At 32.5% G+C, this 13,266-nt stretch overlaps 1 protein-coding gene across 3 annotated transcripts in view; it reads left to right on the forward strand.

Moving 5' to 3' along the window:
* Nucleotides 1-13,266, forward strand: part of LOC139521153 (macrophage mannose receptor 1-like) — a 28,337-nt gene that overhangs the window by 13,677 nt on the left and 1,394 nt on the right. For all 3 annotated transcript variants that reach the window (XM_071314457.1, XM_071314456.1, XM_071314458.1), the window contains 10 exons: nt 362-489; nt 979-1,163; nt 1,680-1,801; nt 3,023-3,153; nt 5,798-5,955; nt 7,250-7,377; nt 9,354-9,490; nt 10,269-10,462; nt 11,383-11,516; nt 12,483-12,631. In XM_071314457.1, coding sequence (XP_071170558.1) covers nt 362-489; nt 979-1,163; nt 1,680-1,801; nt 3,023-3,153; nt 5,798-5,955; nt 7,250-7,377; nt 9,354-9,490; nt 10,269-10,462; nt 11,383-11,516; nt 12,483-12,631 — 1,466 coding nt within the window. The remainder of the gene's footprint in view (nt 1-361; nt 490-978; nt 1,164-1,679; nt 1,802-3,022; nt 3,154-5,797; nt 5,956-7,249; nt 7,378-9,353; nt 9,491-10,268; nt 10,463-11,382; nt 11,517-12,482; nt 12,632-13,266) is intronic.

Consider the following 13,266-nt stretch of genomic DNA (forward strand, 5'->3'; position numbering starts at 1 on the left):
CATGAGAATCCTAGTATTTCTAGATCTTGTTAATTACAGTCCATAAGAATCCTATTATTTCTAGATCTTGTTTTAAAATTACAGTCAATAAGAATCCTAGTATTTCTAGATGTTGTTAATTACAGTCCATAAGAATCCTAGTAATTCTATATCTTGTTATTTTCGGTCCATAGAAATCCTAGTAATTCTATATCTTGCTACTTACAGTCCTTGTGAATCATAGTAATTATATATCTTGCTATTTACAGTCCATGATAATCCTAGTATTTCTCTATCTTGTTATTTACAGTCCATGAGAATCAAAGATACACTATATCTTGCTATTTACAGTCCTAGTATTTCTATATCTTGTTATTTACAGTCCATGGGAAGCGTATCCAACAGCTGAGACATCTGAATCATGCGGAGCTATGAATGTTCAGGGAAAGTTTGTTAATCTTGGATGCAGTAGACGACTGGGCTACATCTGTGAAATAGACAACACTGCAGGCAAGTACAATATAATGGCACTACAAAGCTAAAGATATTTACTCTGTGCTATTGGAAAATGTAAAATCGGATTCTTCATTTTTGGGGATATGGTAGATGTGTATACTTTTGTCGGACAAGTATAAAATGTTACGCATATGCAGAGAGGACAAAGTGATTTCTAAATTTATCAGGTTCCACATACTAATTAACGTGCTTCTATTTATATGAAAAAATTAAGAATGGAAATGGGGAATGTGTCAAAGAGATAACTACACAACCAAAAAGAACTATAATGTGCTTAAGGTTTATTTGATGATAACGTTTGGGGGCAACAAATCATTTGTAACGAAGAGAAACTCATATACTAGTAAACTAGTCGATGTTAATGAACAACACACATTACATGATACATCAATTCAGGGTCAGCATTCATAGTATAGGTCTTGAAAGACACACACGAAAACAGAATGACATCCAAGGTCAATTAAATATCAATTAATATTTTAGATACTGGGTGTCCAGAAAATTGGATGCTTACAGACGACAACGGTTGCTTCTTCTTCAGTGACACCACAAATGGAACACAACTTTTGTCTTTTGCGGATGCTCAGCGGGCATGCGCAGCTATGCCTGTTCCAGCCGGAATAACAACAGCTGCTCATTTGATGACAGTAGATTCACCTGATGACGTAGTATGTAATTAAACTTGTTATACAATCAAACCTATTATGACTTTCAAATTCCTTTTGTTACTGCATGTGTTTCGATAACTGCACAATAAACAGGTTATATAAATTTTGTCATCCATTGTTTTAAATAAAATTAAGCATCGCACGAAAACACGGGTTTCTATTACGTTATTCCACATAAAATAAAAACTCATGTTTGTTTGCGGTATCTGTTGTAATATTGAAATAGAACGTAATTGTAATACAAAACTTCAATTATGATAATAGATTTACGTTTAAATAACCTGTCCTAAATTCCATTAGATTATTTAGCTACTAAAGAAGTAAGTAAAATACATATAGTCTGTTTAAAAAACATTCTTACATTGATTTGATAATCCTAACAAAAGAGCTCATTCTCAGAGATAGAAAATGCTCTAAGATCTTAAGACTACGCATGAAAATATGAGAATTTAAGGTAAAGAAGATCAGTGCTGACTTTTGAGAATATAAATGCATTATGATATTGTCTGGTTGTAGAACTATTTACGAGGGCAGATTCCTTTCCTGACTCCCACAACAGTGATGTACTGGACCGGTTTACAACGCAAAGGATCATCATGGGGATGGGCTAACAATGATCAATTTATTTCGAAAAATGTGTAAGTAGTAATATGTTAATTCAATACTTTTCAATGAGTCCATTCAATCACATGACTTTTCCATGAGTCCATTCAATCTCATGACTTTTGAATTAGTCCATCCCTTCACATGACGTTTTAATGATTTCATCCCTTCACATGACGTTTTAATGATTTCATCCCTTCACATGACTTGTTAACGAGTCCATCCCTTCACATGACTTGTTAACGAGTCCATCCCTTCACACGACTTTTGAATTAGTTCATCCCTTCACATGACTTGTTAACGAGTCCATCCCTTCACATGACTTTTGAATTAGTCCATCCCTTCACATGACTTGTTAACGAGTCCATCACTTCACATGACTTTTGAATTAGTCCATCCCTTCACATGACTTGTTAACGAGTCCATCCCTTCACATGACTTTTTAATGAGGCCATCCATGATTTTTAATGAGTCCATCCCTCACATGACTTTTTATGAGTCCATCCTTCATATGAAATTTTAATGAGCACATTCCTCACATGACTTTTTAATGGGTCCATCTCTTCGCATAACTTTTTAATGAATCCATCCCTTCACATGACTTTTTAATGAATCACTCCCTTCACATGACTTTTTAATGAATCACTCCCTTCACATGATTTTTTAATGAATCACTCCCTTCACATGACTTTTTTATGAGCACACCTTTTCAAAACGTTTGTTTATTCATTGATTAATAGCTAAAAATCAAGGAATGTATACATCGTTCATTCAAGCAAAAAATGAACATACTGACAAAATTCAAATTGCAATCCAAACGAGAAAACTAACGACATGACTTGTTTAGAAGACAAAAATCAAAAACAAATATGAAATTCAGCAACAAACAACGACAATTTAATTACAGGATGTTGGGTTGGGACAAGCACATACAGAATGTGGCGGGGTTAAACATGTGTGCAACTTCACCTTAAACTCGAACAGTAAGTGGTTTAACAGCAAAACATAAGAAAAGCATATCAAATCAGTCAAAAAGAGTTTTCAGATCGATTCAAGACACGGCAACTACTAATGAAATCACTAAAGACGCAAAGTACCTATCTGAAAGAATTTGGAGTTACTGGAAGCTGCAAGCCAAAAAATAACAAATGAAACACATATTTCAGAGACAAAATATTAACCAGTACACATCCAGTTTTAATCTACTTTTATTCTCGCATCATAGAATACGCAAACCATACTTATAATATTTTTAGAGTGTGGGCAGTAGAGCCAGATCATTTAGCAGGCAATGAACATTGTGGTATAATCAGAACTGATGGAAAGTTTGCAGACACAGATTGTACGAAGAATTATAACTATATTTGTGTAAAAGGAACAACAATGGGTAAAGTTTTTTTATAATTTTATTTTACTTCATCCATGTAATACAACTATATAATCCTACCAAAATATAAATTATATATCTGCATGTTTTCAGTTAGTCTTTTCTAAATTAAGGAATTGTGTGTCTCATATATTTTTATTTATTTACATTTGTTAAGGTAAATCCAGTGATTTTAGTTGTCTGAATACTAAATGTAATTGGTTTAGAAATCAATTTTTTATAAAAAGAATTTAGAAACTTGCTTTTTTCTTCTTTTTTTCTGGTAACTTAGGTCTGACATAAAATTAATTAACTTAAACAATTATACTTTATATAGTTTTTTATGTGAACTGTAGTTTAATTAAAAGTTTTTATACTCTTACAAAATGTTGATATAAAATATAAATATTCTGACCTAATAATGAATTTGTTTAAATGATTGAATAGGCTATTTCAGATTGGTTAAAATTTTCAGCTGTAGAGAAATGTTGTTTGAATTTTTGTGTTAAATGGTAACTGTATCGGTGATATAATACCGCATAATTTCATATTCCAATATCCAACATGAAATTGTAGAATTAAGAGCTCGTGTTCTTGATTTATTAAAATGTAAAGATAAGAGAACATTATTTAATATTCTGGGAGCGGGGATTAGAAATATGTTTTGCAGATTTTTTATTCATTTTCATTTCTTGCTACGTATGCTTGCCTTTTTCCTCAGCTTCGTTTCCTTAGGTTCATAAAAACAGTCTAGTGTCAATAGATACGTAACCAGCTCTAAGCCTTCGTATGTTATATACAGATATAATTTTCAGCTTATTAGTTACATAATTAATTGCAACTCATGTCATTATACAGAGCTGACCACATTTGGTTTGTGCTGTTCTGTTTACGCTCGTTTTACACTACTTTTGCTGATTAATCATCATTCCTTTTGGGTATCATCCACATTGTTGTCAACTTCAGCTTTGGATCAATTTACTTTCAGCTTATAAATTAGGTTATTTTGATAAATCCAAATCCACCACATGCAAAGTTGACCTTAGATGATTCTACTTATTTTTGTAATATATATTTGGTATTGAGACTCGCAAATGTTATAGAATGAAATTCATAACAGTGTAGCTATGGCCATTCATTGACTGGGGAAAATTAGGTGAACGTTCGTCTGTAATGCCCACTGCTCACGACGTACTTATCATAGAAATTTAAACTGTGAGGTCACCAAAGGTTCTAAACGCCTAAATAAAATAATTAAAAATACTAATCAGGAATAACCTTTGTAATTTGAAAATAAATAAAAATGGCCTTCAACACGGAGTTTTGGCTCACACCGAACAGCAAGCTATAAAGGTTGAATACTTAAAATTCTTTACTTGATTTTTTGTTATGGTTTGACCATCAATTTTCCTAATATGATATCGCACGTTCTTTCAGATTTTTTTTACTTAATTGGCTTTAAAAGTTACAATGCATGATGTCGTCTGTTTATGTAGTTCATATGTGTTTTTCGTTCCTCGTTGGTTTTCCCGTTTGAATGGTTTTACACTAGTAGTTTTGGGGCCCTCTATAACTTGCTGTTCGGTGTGAGCCAAGGCTCCGTGTTGCAGGTCGTACCTTAACCTATATATAATGGTTTACTTTTATGAATTATTACTTGAGAGGAGAGTTGTCTCATTGGCACTCATACCACATCTTCATATATCTATCTATATCTATACATTTTTTTTCAACAAAAGAATACATCACAAGAATATAAGTTTTGTAAGAAACGTGAGAAATTGTGTTGGACTTGAAGATAAGGCAAAGTGACAAATATCTGAAAGAATGAATCGTTTTATGGTATTAAACAAAGAAATCAAATGATTTTTTAATTATCCAGAACTCTTCACAAACAAAACCCACATGTATACGCATTGAATAAATAGTAGGCCATTCTTAAATGATCACACCTTAGAAGTAGTTATGCTCTTAATCAATGAGATATTTTGTGAATTAACCCCATCAACTTAATAGTTTTTTTTACAATGGATAAACCTATTTTTTTTATTATTATTAAATAATATCAGCTCTGAACTTTATTATTCTTATAAATGACACGGTTGTATGTGATGATTATAATAAATATTTAAAACAAATTCCTTTCAATTTTTGTAAAAAGAAAGTTTCATTTTATATATCGGAATGTGTAACAAGTGAATATTTCAATCCCCACTGGAAGGCCTCTGACAGACTGGGTGAGCATAAAATCATAGCCGTTGACAAACAAGTTACAACCTACAAACGTTTTACTGTCGACCACACTGTTATGCAATTAATTCTATATGTTTTGCCCAATAAATGTTTGATATCAAACTTACCATAGTTTGAGAACCCTTAGGTCATACATATCCCTAATTTTCAGTCATGAAAAGATACATTGAATAGAATATAACGCCGTTGATAAGGTCATCTTCATCCTGTTAAATCTATAATTCAAAATAGTGTAGGAATTTCTATTTTCTATTTTCAAGTAATATCTTCATCACCACAGTACACGTGAACGGGTTTTATCGCTTATTGACGAAACTTTCCTTTTGTCATGCAGATATATAGACGAAAAAGTTCATCATACTCATCATGAAATTATGGTAATTAAAGTAACTTGTGCTTTCTTCTTGTATAGTTGATCCGACCTATTATTTTGGTTGTGGTGGATGGAACCGAGCTGGTCATAAATGTTACATATTTTACGACTCTCCAAAAACTACATGGTCTGATGCTAGAACACGATGCCAAAGTATTGGTTCAGACCTTCTAAAAGTAGAAAGTATGGATGAAAAGGTAAAAATTATAACAGTTAATCGGAATAACTAGATATAAAAAGATGTGGTATGAGTTCCAATGAGACATCTCTCCATCCAAGTCTAAATTTGTAAAAAAAAAAAAGGAAACCATTATAGGTCAAAGTACGGTCTTTAACACAGAGACTTGGTTCACATCGAACAGTGAGCTATAAAGGGCTCCAGAAATGTTAAGGGTAAAACCATTCAGACGGGGAAACCAACGGTCTAATTCATATGAAAAACGAAAAACGAGCAACACTTATGAACCACATCAACAAACGACAACTACTGAACATCAGATTCCTATCTATGAAAGAATGACAAAAGGTGTCCGGGGATAGAAACTATTCAAAACAAAATAAATATACCCACCACATGTTAAGACGCACATTTAAAGTCAGGATATTGTCGATTTATAGATAAAAACTAAGGAAAAGTAGAAAAATCAGGGCGAATCAACTGCTCTATGAGTTAATGCAGTTTCTCCTCCGCTTGAGGCACTAGTTGTGCTACTCATGAAAAGTTAACTCCTGTGATAAGTCTCATCGGTGATATGTTATTAAAAAAAAGAAAAAAACAAGACAGTGCCGTTAAAAGAGAGGCGAGTGATACCACAAGGACATTCAAACTCGATAACAAACTGACAATGTCATGGCAACAACAAAAAACGAAAAGCGACGAAAACAAATAGTACACAAAAAACAATAAAGAAAACTAAGGACTGATTAATTCGGTTGTTCTTGAATGGTAAACAGATCCTGCTCCACACGTGGCACCTGTTTTGTTGCATATGTAAGTACAAACACTGTTGTTTAAGTGGGTAGGTCACATTCTTGAAAAGAGGACGGTATTTTGGTAACATATCCGTCGTCATCGGTGAAACAGATATTCCATAATGATCAACCAACTCGTGATGGCGTCCGTTAAATTTGCGAACGGACGATTTAATCACTTTGTTGTCCATTCGTTCGATGTGTTTTATCATTTGATTTTGCCATTTGATTAGGGTGTTTCCGTTTTGAATTTTCCTCGGAGTTCAGTATTTTTGTGATTTTACTCTTTGAAATCCCGATTTAATATCTGCTTTGTAAACAGCAACCCTCATAATGAAATTATGATATGAAATATCATATCAATTGGGAGATAACAAGTGTAACTCACTCATGGCCATCGATGCCACACACATATGGTTAATATGCTAAAATTCGTATTTTATTAAAATCTTCGATTGTAATATACATGGTTGAATAATATTTCCATTATTGTTTACTATTGATTAATCAATTTTATAGAGATGGTTGGAGTGGGAAATGTCAATGACAGATACCCATCCTAATCTATACTGGACAGGACTGAATGACCAATCACAAGAGGGTGTTTATAAATGGGCTGATTCAACCACAGCTGATTCGTCACTCATGTAAGTTTGATAGTTCGTGTAAACAAGGGATAATTTAATAAGATATTTGTAGAGATGATAGGCTATAACGAATAACCAAAAGCTCGGTCTTTATGTCTGTTAAGCTTTCTGTATCATGTGTTAAACTTTTTTTTTTATTGTTTTAAAGTCCGGTACAAATTTGATATATGAAGTATGCAATGCTTGATATGTGTGATTCTCGTTTTTCGTTTTTATAAAGATTAGACCGTTTGCTTTCCCGTTTGAATGGTTTTAAACTAGTAAATTTTGGTGCTCTTTAAAGCTTGCTGTTCGGTGTGAGCGAAGGCTCCTTGTTGTACCTTGACCTATAATGGTTTACTTTTATAAATTGTTACTTGGATGGAGTTGTCTCATTGGCACTCATACCACATCTACTAAACATATTTCTTTTTTTAATATGATTTTTCTGACAATGAACTAATTTTTATGGTTCATTTGTCAACGATATGATTTCATGTTTATCTCCGTTTTTTCATGATTGTTCTCTAATCAATTATATGTTATGTCAAATCCTTCAAACACTATTGATGCATGGAAGAGCTCTAAGATATAAATGTCAATCTTACAGGGTATTCTTACCTTAACTTTTATCTATTGTTTATTAGTTAACTTGATGTATTCGTGGTTAGGTTCGTTTCTCAGATATTTTTAGGACTTTCAGACTATATTACCAGGGGTATGTCAAAGAACGTCTCGTCCTTTTTCTAAGAAAGTTCATCGCAAGGTACCAATACCTTGTTGATAAATATTCCGTATCAACTTCACAAAATATACAGGATGGTCTTGGTGTATAGATTCTGCGTACTGACGTTGTTTATCATCTTAACAACGTGTTATATATTGTTTTTTCATTTGTTTTTGTTCCATTATTAATATTACATTTACGGTTGGATTGTTTTCTGTGATATTCATTAACGTGGCTCGGTACTTATACATCCGGTCAATGTGTTTGTATTATCTACATTTTTGCTGGTGTGTTTTGTATATGCGACTTTTTGTGTTTCGTTGGTTCTTATAACGTGACTCTGTATTTCAAAAGATTCTGTTAGTTTTTTATTGTTCTATTATATATATTTCTATTATAAATTAGAAATCACATGGAACCACAAACGTCAAATTATTTAATTACGTAGTGAAATGAATCCTATGTGATTTCTTATAAATTCATAGAACTTTTGGGCTATTTTAAATCTCGGTCTGTTTCAGATATTAATTCTTACATACTTTTGATTTTTAACCCTGTATGCTAATATTGCCCATGTGAAATTTTAGAGTTGTTTGTATAAACATTGAACGACAAAAATCTGTGATGTATAAATTTTCTGACGTCAGACACTCGAAATTGTTTCTTTTAAAATTGTAACACGATGATGACTGCTGTACCAATATTTTGACTATTTTATTTATTATGTCTGTTTAGTTCACGCATCATTGTAAATATAACGGAATTTTGGTGAGACTGTCGTACAAAGTGAGAGGTTTAGCGTTATATAACCAGGTTTTATCCACAATTTTCTACATTTGAAAATGCTTGTACCAAGTCAGGAATATGACAGTTGTTGTCCATTCGTTTTGATGTGTTTTGTCATTTGATTTTGCCTTTTGCTTACGGACTTTCCTATCAGATTTTCCTCCAAGTTCAGTATTTTTGTGATTTTACTTTTTACGTGTATGGTATGATTGTAAGGTGTAAAATTGAAACATGATTAGTATGAAGCAGGCCAAGCATATCAAGTGTGTGTAACTCATTTTTATATTCTTTAAAAACAATGTCATAACGTACATTTATAATCTTTCAGTAGTATCGATATTTGATAGTATCTGCTGAGTCTTATGTAGATGAAACGTGCGTCTGGCGTATTAAATTATAATCCTTGTACTTTTGATAACTATTTGATTTTACAAACAGACAAATTTAATAAACCATGTCAAATTGATTTGTTTAATGATTATAGTCGCTGGAATCAAGAACCAAACGACTGGCTTGGAAATGAAGATTGTGCTTCATTGACGGGATCTGGCAACTATAACGATATGGATTGTACATCACAAACAGGATTTATATGTGAATATGTCAACTTGTTTTATAATAGTAAGTCTATGGGTTTAGCGTGTAGGTAAGAATGTGTTTAAAGTAGTGATTATTACCACGTTTAACTTTCACAGAGTCAATGCAACTGCTAAAAAATTGTATTTTTTTCTATCTTATCTAACATCTGACAAAACGAATACGTTGGCAAAGGTGTAAATGTTGCTGCAATGTTGCTTCATAATTTCGGATGTTTACAATGGTGAAATTGAACTCACCACTTTTGTACTTATCGTTTGAATTAGGTTTAAGACATTATGACTACCAATTCATGGGATAATCAAAGTTCTTTAGAAACGTTGATTGCGTTTGAATATGTGAAATATAAGACCCAGTAAAGCAAAGGTTTGGTTGGGTTCGTGTTGTTTATTCTTTAGTTTTCTATTTTATGTCATGTGTGCTGTTGTTTGTTTGTCTTTTTCATTTTTAGCCATGGCGTTGTCAGTTTGTTTTAGATTTATGAGTTTGACTGTCCCTTTGGTATCTTTCGTCCCTCTTTTTGAACACAACTATTATTGAAAAGGAATGTATATAAAGGGTTTGCATTGAGGTAGTTTTACACATCAGCTTTAATCTTTACTTTTACTTTTAAAGTCAATTGAAGATTTACGCATTTGGTTCATGTATTCAAAATGATGCGAACTTTTTACCACTCATGATAAAAAAAATTTAACCCAGATTCCGCTGTTCACTGAACATGTAGATTTGAGCGCGTACAGAACAGTGTATCTTACTGACACATATTCTTGCTTCTTATCAATAACGCAATGATTTTTTTCAGCTGCCACTGCAGGTCCCATTTGTCCAACAGGTAAAGGTTGGATAAATATGCCAAATACCAAAGAGTGTTATTACTTTAGTCCACTCAACCAAACTCTCTCTTGGTCAGAAGCCAACGACTATTGTCACAAGCAGAAGATTGTTTCTACGACCATACCTACCACACTTCTGGCAGTAAACAGTGCCCCTGAAAGGGTAAGGCTCATGCATTTAAGAATCCTTATATGTTTTAAAACTAGTGTTAGGCCTTACGGTGACCTATAGTTGGTAATGTCTGTGTTATTTTGGTCTTTTGTGGATAGTTGTCTCATTGGCAATCATACCACATCTTCTTTTTTATATTGTATGAATTAATAGGTCTATGGTTAGACTGAAGCGTGTACAAATAATATCTGCCAAGTGCAATTCATTGCCGAACAGATGATAAAATACATCAAGGTTGCACAATAAGAAACAAGAAATCATACTGAATAAATAATAGAAAAAATGGGACACGATACACGCCGTTTCCCGCTTCCTGAAAAGTCGTGTTCGTTCATTCTGTTGATAAATTATTCAGATAATATAAACTGACATTAAAGTTCAGAAATATCATTTGTGATGTTACTGTCCCACCTAAAATAAGCATTTTACAACTTCTTTTTACAAATTTACATATGCAATAAAATAATATTTTAGCTATTTATTTTTGTTTAATGAATCTTGTAGACAAATATCATGTTAGTTTATGTTGCGGTTAATGATTTCTTCTTTGTGACGTTAATTATATACTAAGCCTCTATATATTACCAGCCACGTAGATGTGTAAACTTTCGAAATTGGTGCTTACACAACTTTAGGTCAACTTTTAAGATGTGAATGTTTGTAATTCTACATTATGTAGTTCTTGTACAAAGCAAATTATTTTCTTATCTCGTTGAGGTTTTTTTCCTTTAAATACATGTACTATTTAAGGATGCATATTTAATATCACTGAAGCATCCCGAATACGTAAAGTTCTTTTTACGCTGATGGACTTAACGTGGTCAGCATTTAAAAAGTAATGTTGATGTTAACGTTAACCACGGAAAACAAGTGATGAGTATAAAAAAAAATAAAGTAAATTTTTTTTGTAGGATTTCATAGTATCACAGATGGCAAAAATGAAGAATCCACCTCAAGGATATTGGACATCCTTGACCGACATGAACCAAGAAGGCCAGTGGATGTTTTATGATAACTTCAATAACCCACCAAATATGAAAGTTATGTAAGCATGATTTCCTCTCATTTTGTTTGATTGCTTATTTTCCACAAAAGTATCACATGTAGATCAAATAAAAAAATCTCGCACAAAGAACATAGGAAAATATATCATATTTGAGTCAATATATATCTTTTTATCGCCCTTTTTAAGATAAAAGTATATATTTAAGAGTGGTTCTACATCCACTAGTTTAACAGGGGATCTAATTTCTTGCATGTTTTATAATTTGATTGTCGCCGGTGAATCATCATGTATGGTCGACATCAAAAGATTTAAAAAAAATATAATAAAACATGTTGGAAGGCACACAAAAAACAGGTTCTAAAGATTACACCGTCTGAAGTAAACATTGTCTGAAGCAGTTGCAACCTTCAAATTGCAAACTTAGTATGACGAATAATTCTGATATATTAAAACTATCAGACATTGTTTAGATATATTATTTGAGTCACGTCCATACCGAAACATTAGCTACTTGAAGGCTGCTTCCCTTGAGGACTGATAGTCCAACAGCAGCAATGAATATTCGTTGATAGTAAGAAAAACATGCTAGGATGTCCGACCGTAAAAATCGTGTTTCTGCACGTATCAAAGTCATTAAAGTTTAAATTTTTCATAAAATGTATTCTGGTCATTTCTGTTTTGTTTTTTGTGTTTTTTTTATGTTACTCAGTTCAATGATTGTCTGTTCTTTTTTCTACATGTCATCCATTTGGAATATAGTCAAAACCATTAGGCAGATAGGATAGATTCTCAAATTTTATCTGAAAACTACAAAAGCACAATAATATCTCACACATTAGATAACATAACCTTATGTTCCTAGCATCTGCAAGAAATGTTAGGTCGAATATAGAAATACTATTACAATATTAAATCAATTGCAACGGGGTTTTTTTTTTGAAGAAATAGAATTTGTATTTTGTTTTTTGAAGGAATAGAAATTTTAAATATTTTTTTTTCTTAAAGTAATTGGGGTGGTGAACCAAGTGATGATGGAACAAAGAATCAGGATTGTACATTTGTGTTATATGGTGGAAGATATTTTGACGTAAATTGTAAAGCTAAATTTGGTTTTATATGCCAGAAATACGCTACAGGGTTAGCTGCAATTTATGGTGAGTAAAACTATTGAAATAGTTAAACTATATATAATTACTATCCTGAACGAAATTGAGACACGTTAGCTTATTTGTGATGTATAAATTCGCGGCTGCCACTTCCGAACTGATTAGAAACGTTTCACTTGTATGTTTTGCCCCTCTTTTACACAAAGAATGTACGAGAGTAATTCAGACTCTATAGAATCACAAAATCAAGGCTTGTACTTTTATTAAGTTGCGTGTGTCAACTGCATGTGAGGTTTTAACACAAAGCTACTTCCTTTTGCGAATACACAACAACTCTTCCATAAAAATTGACTAAAAATACATTAGTTCATTGGAACTGACATAACAATTGATTGTACACGTGAGAGGTATGCCGTAACAATTGGTTCATTCTTCTAGCTTTTGATAATATAAGGACAAGAAATGTCAGGCTAATTCACACTGTTTTGAAGTTTTACTGTATTTGTACTGCATTCCTGTCATGTAACGGTGTCATTTTAGTGTTATATTTAACATTACCATAAAAGTGCGAGGTTTGGCTAGCCACCTTTTTTTTAACATTACAATATCTTTATTGCACATTTTCATAAAATGTCCTGATCCCAGTCAGGGAAATGGCAGTTGTTATCGTATAGCTCGTTTCC

This window comes from Mytilus edulis, chromosome 4, assembly GCF_963676685.1.
Source record: "Mytilus edulis chromosome 4, xbMytEdul2.2, whole genome shotgun sequence".
In the NCBI taxonomy this organism is placed as follows: domain Eukaryota; kingdom Metazoa; phylum Mollusca; class Bivalvia; order Mytilida; family Mytilidae; genus Mytilus; species Mytilus edulis.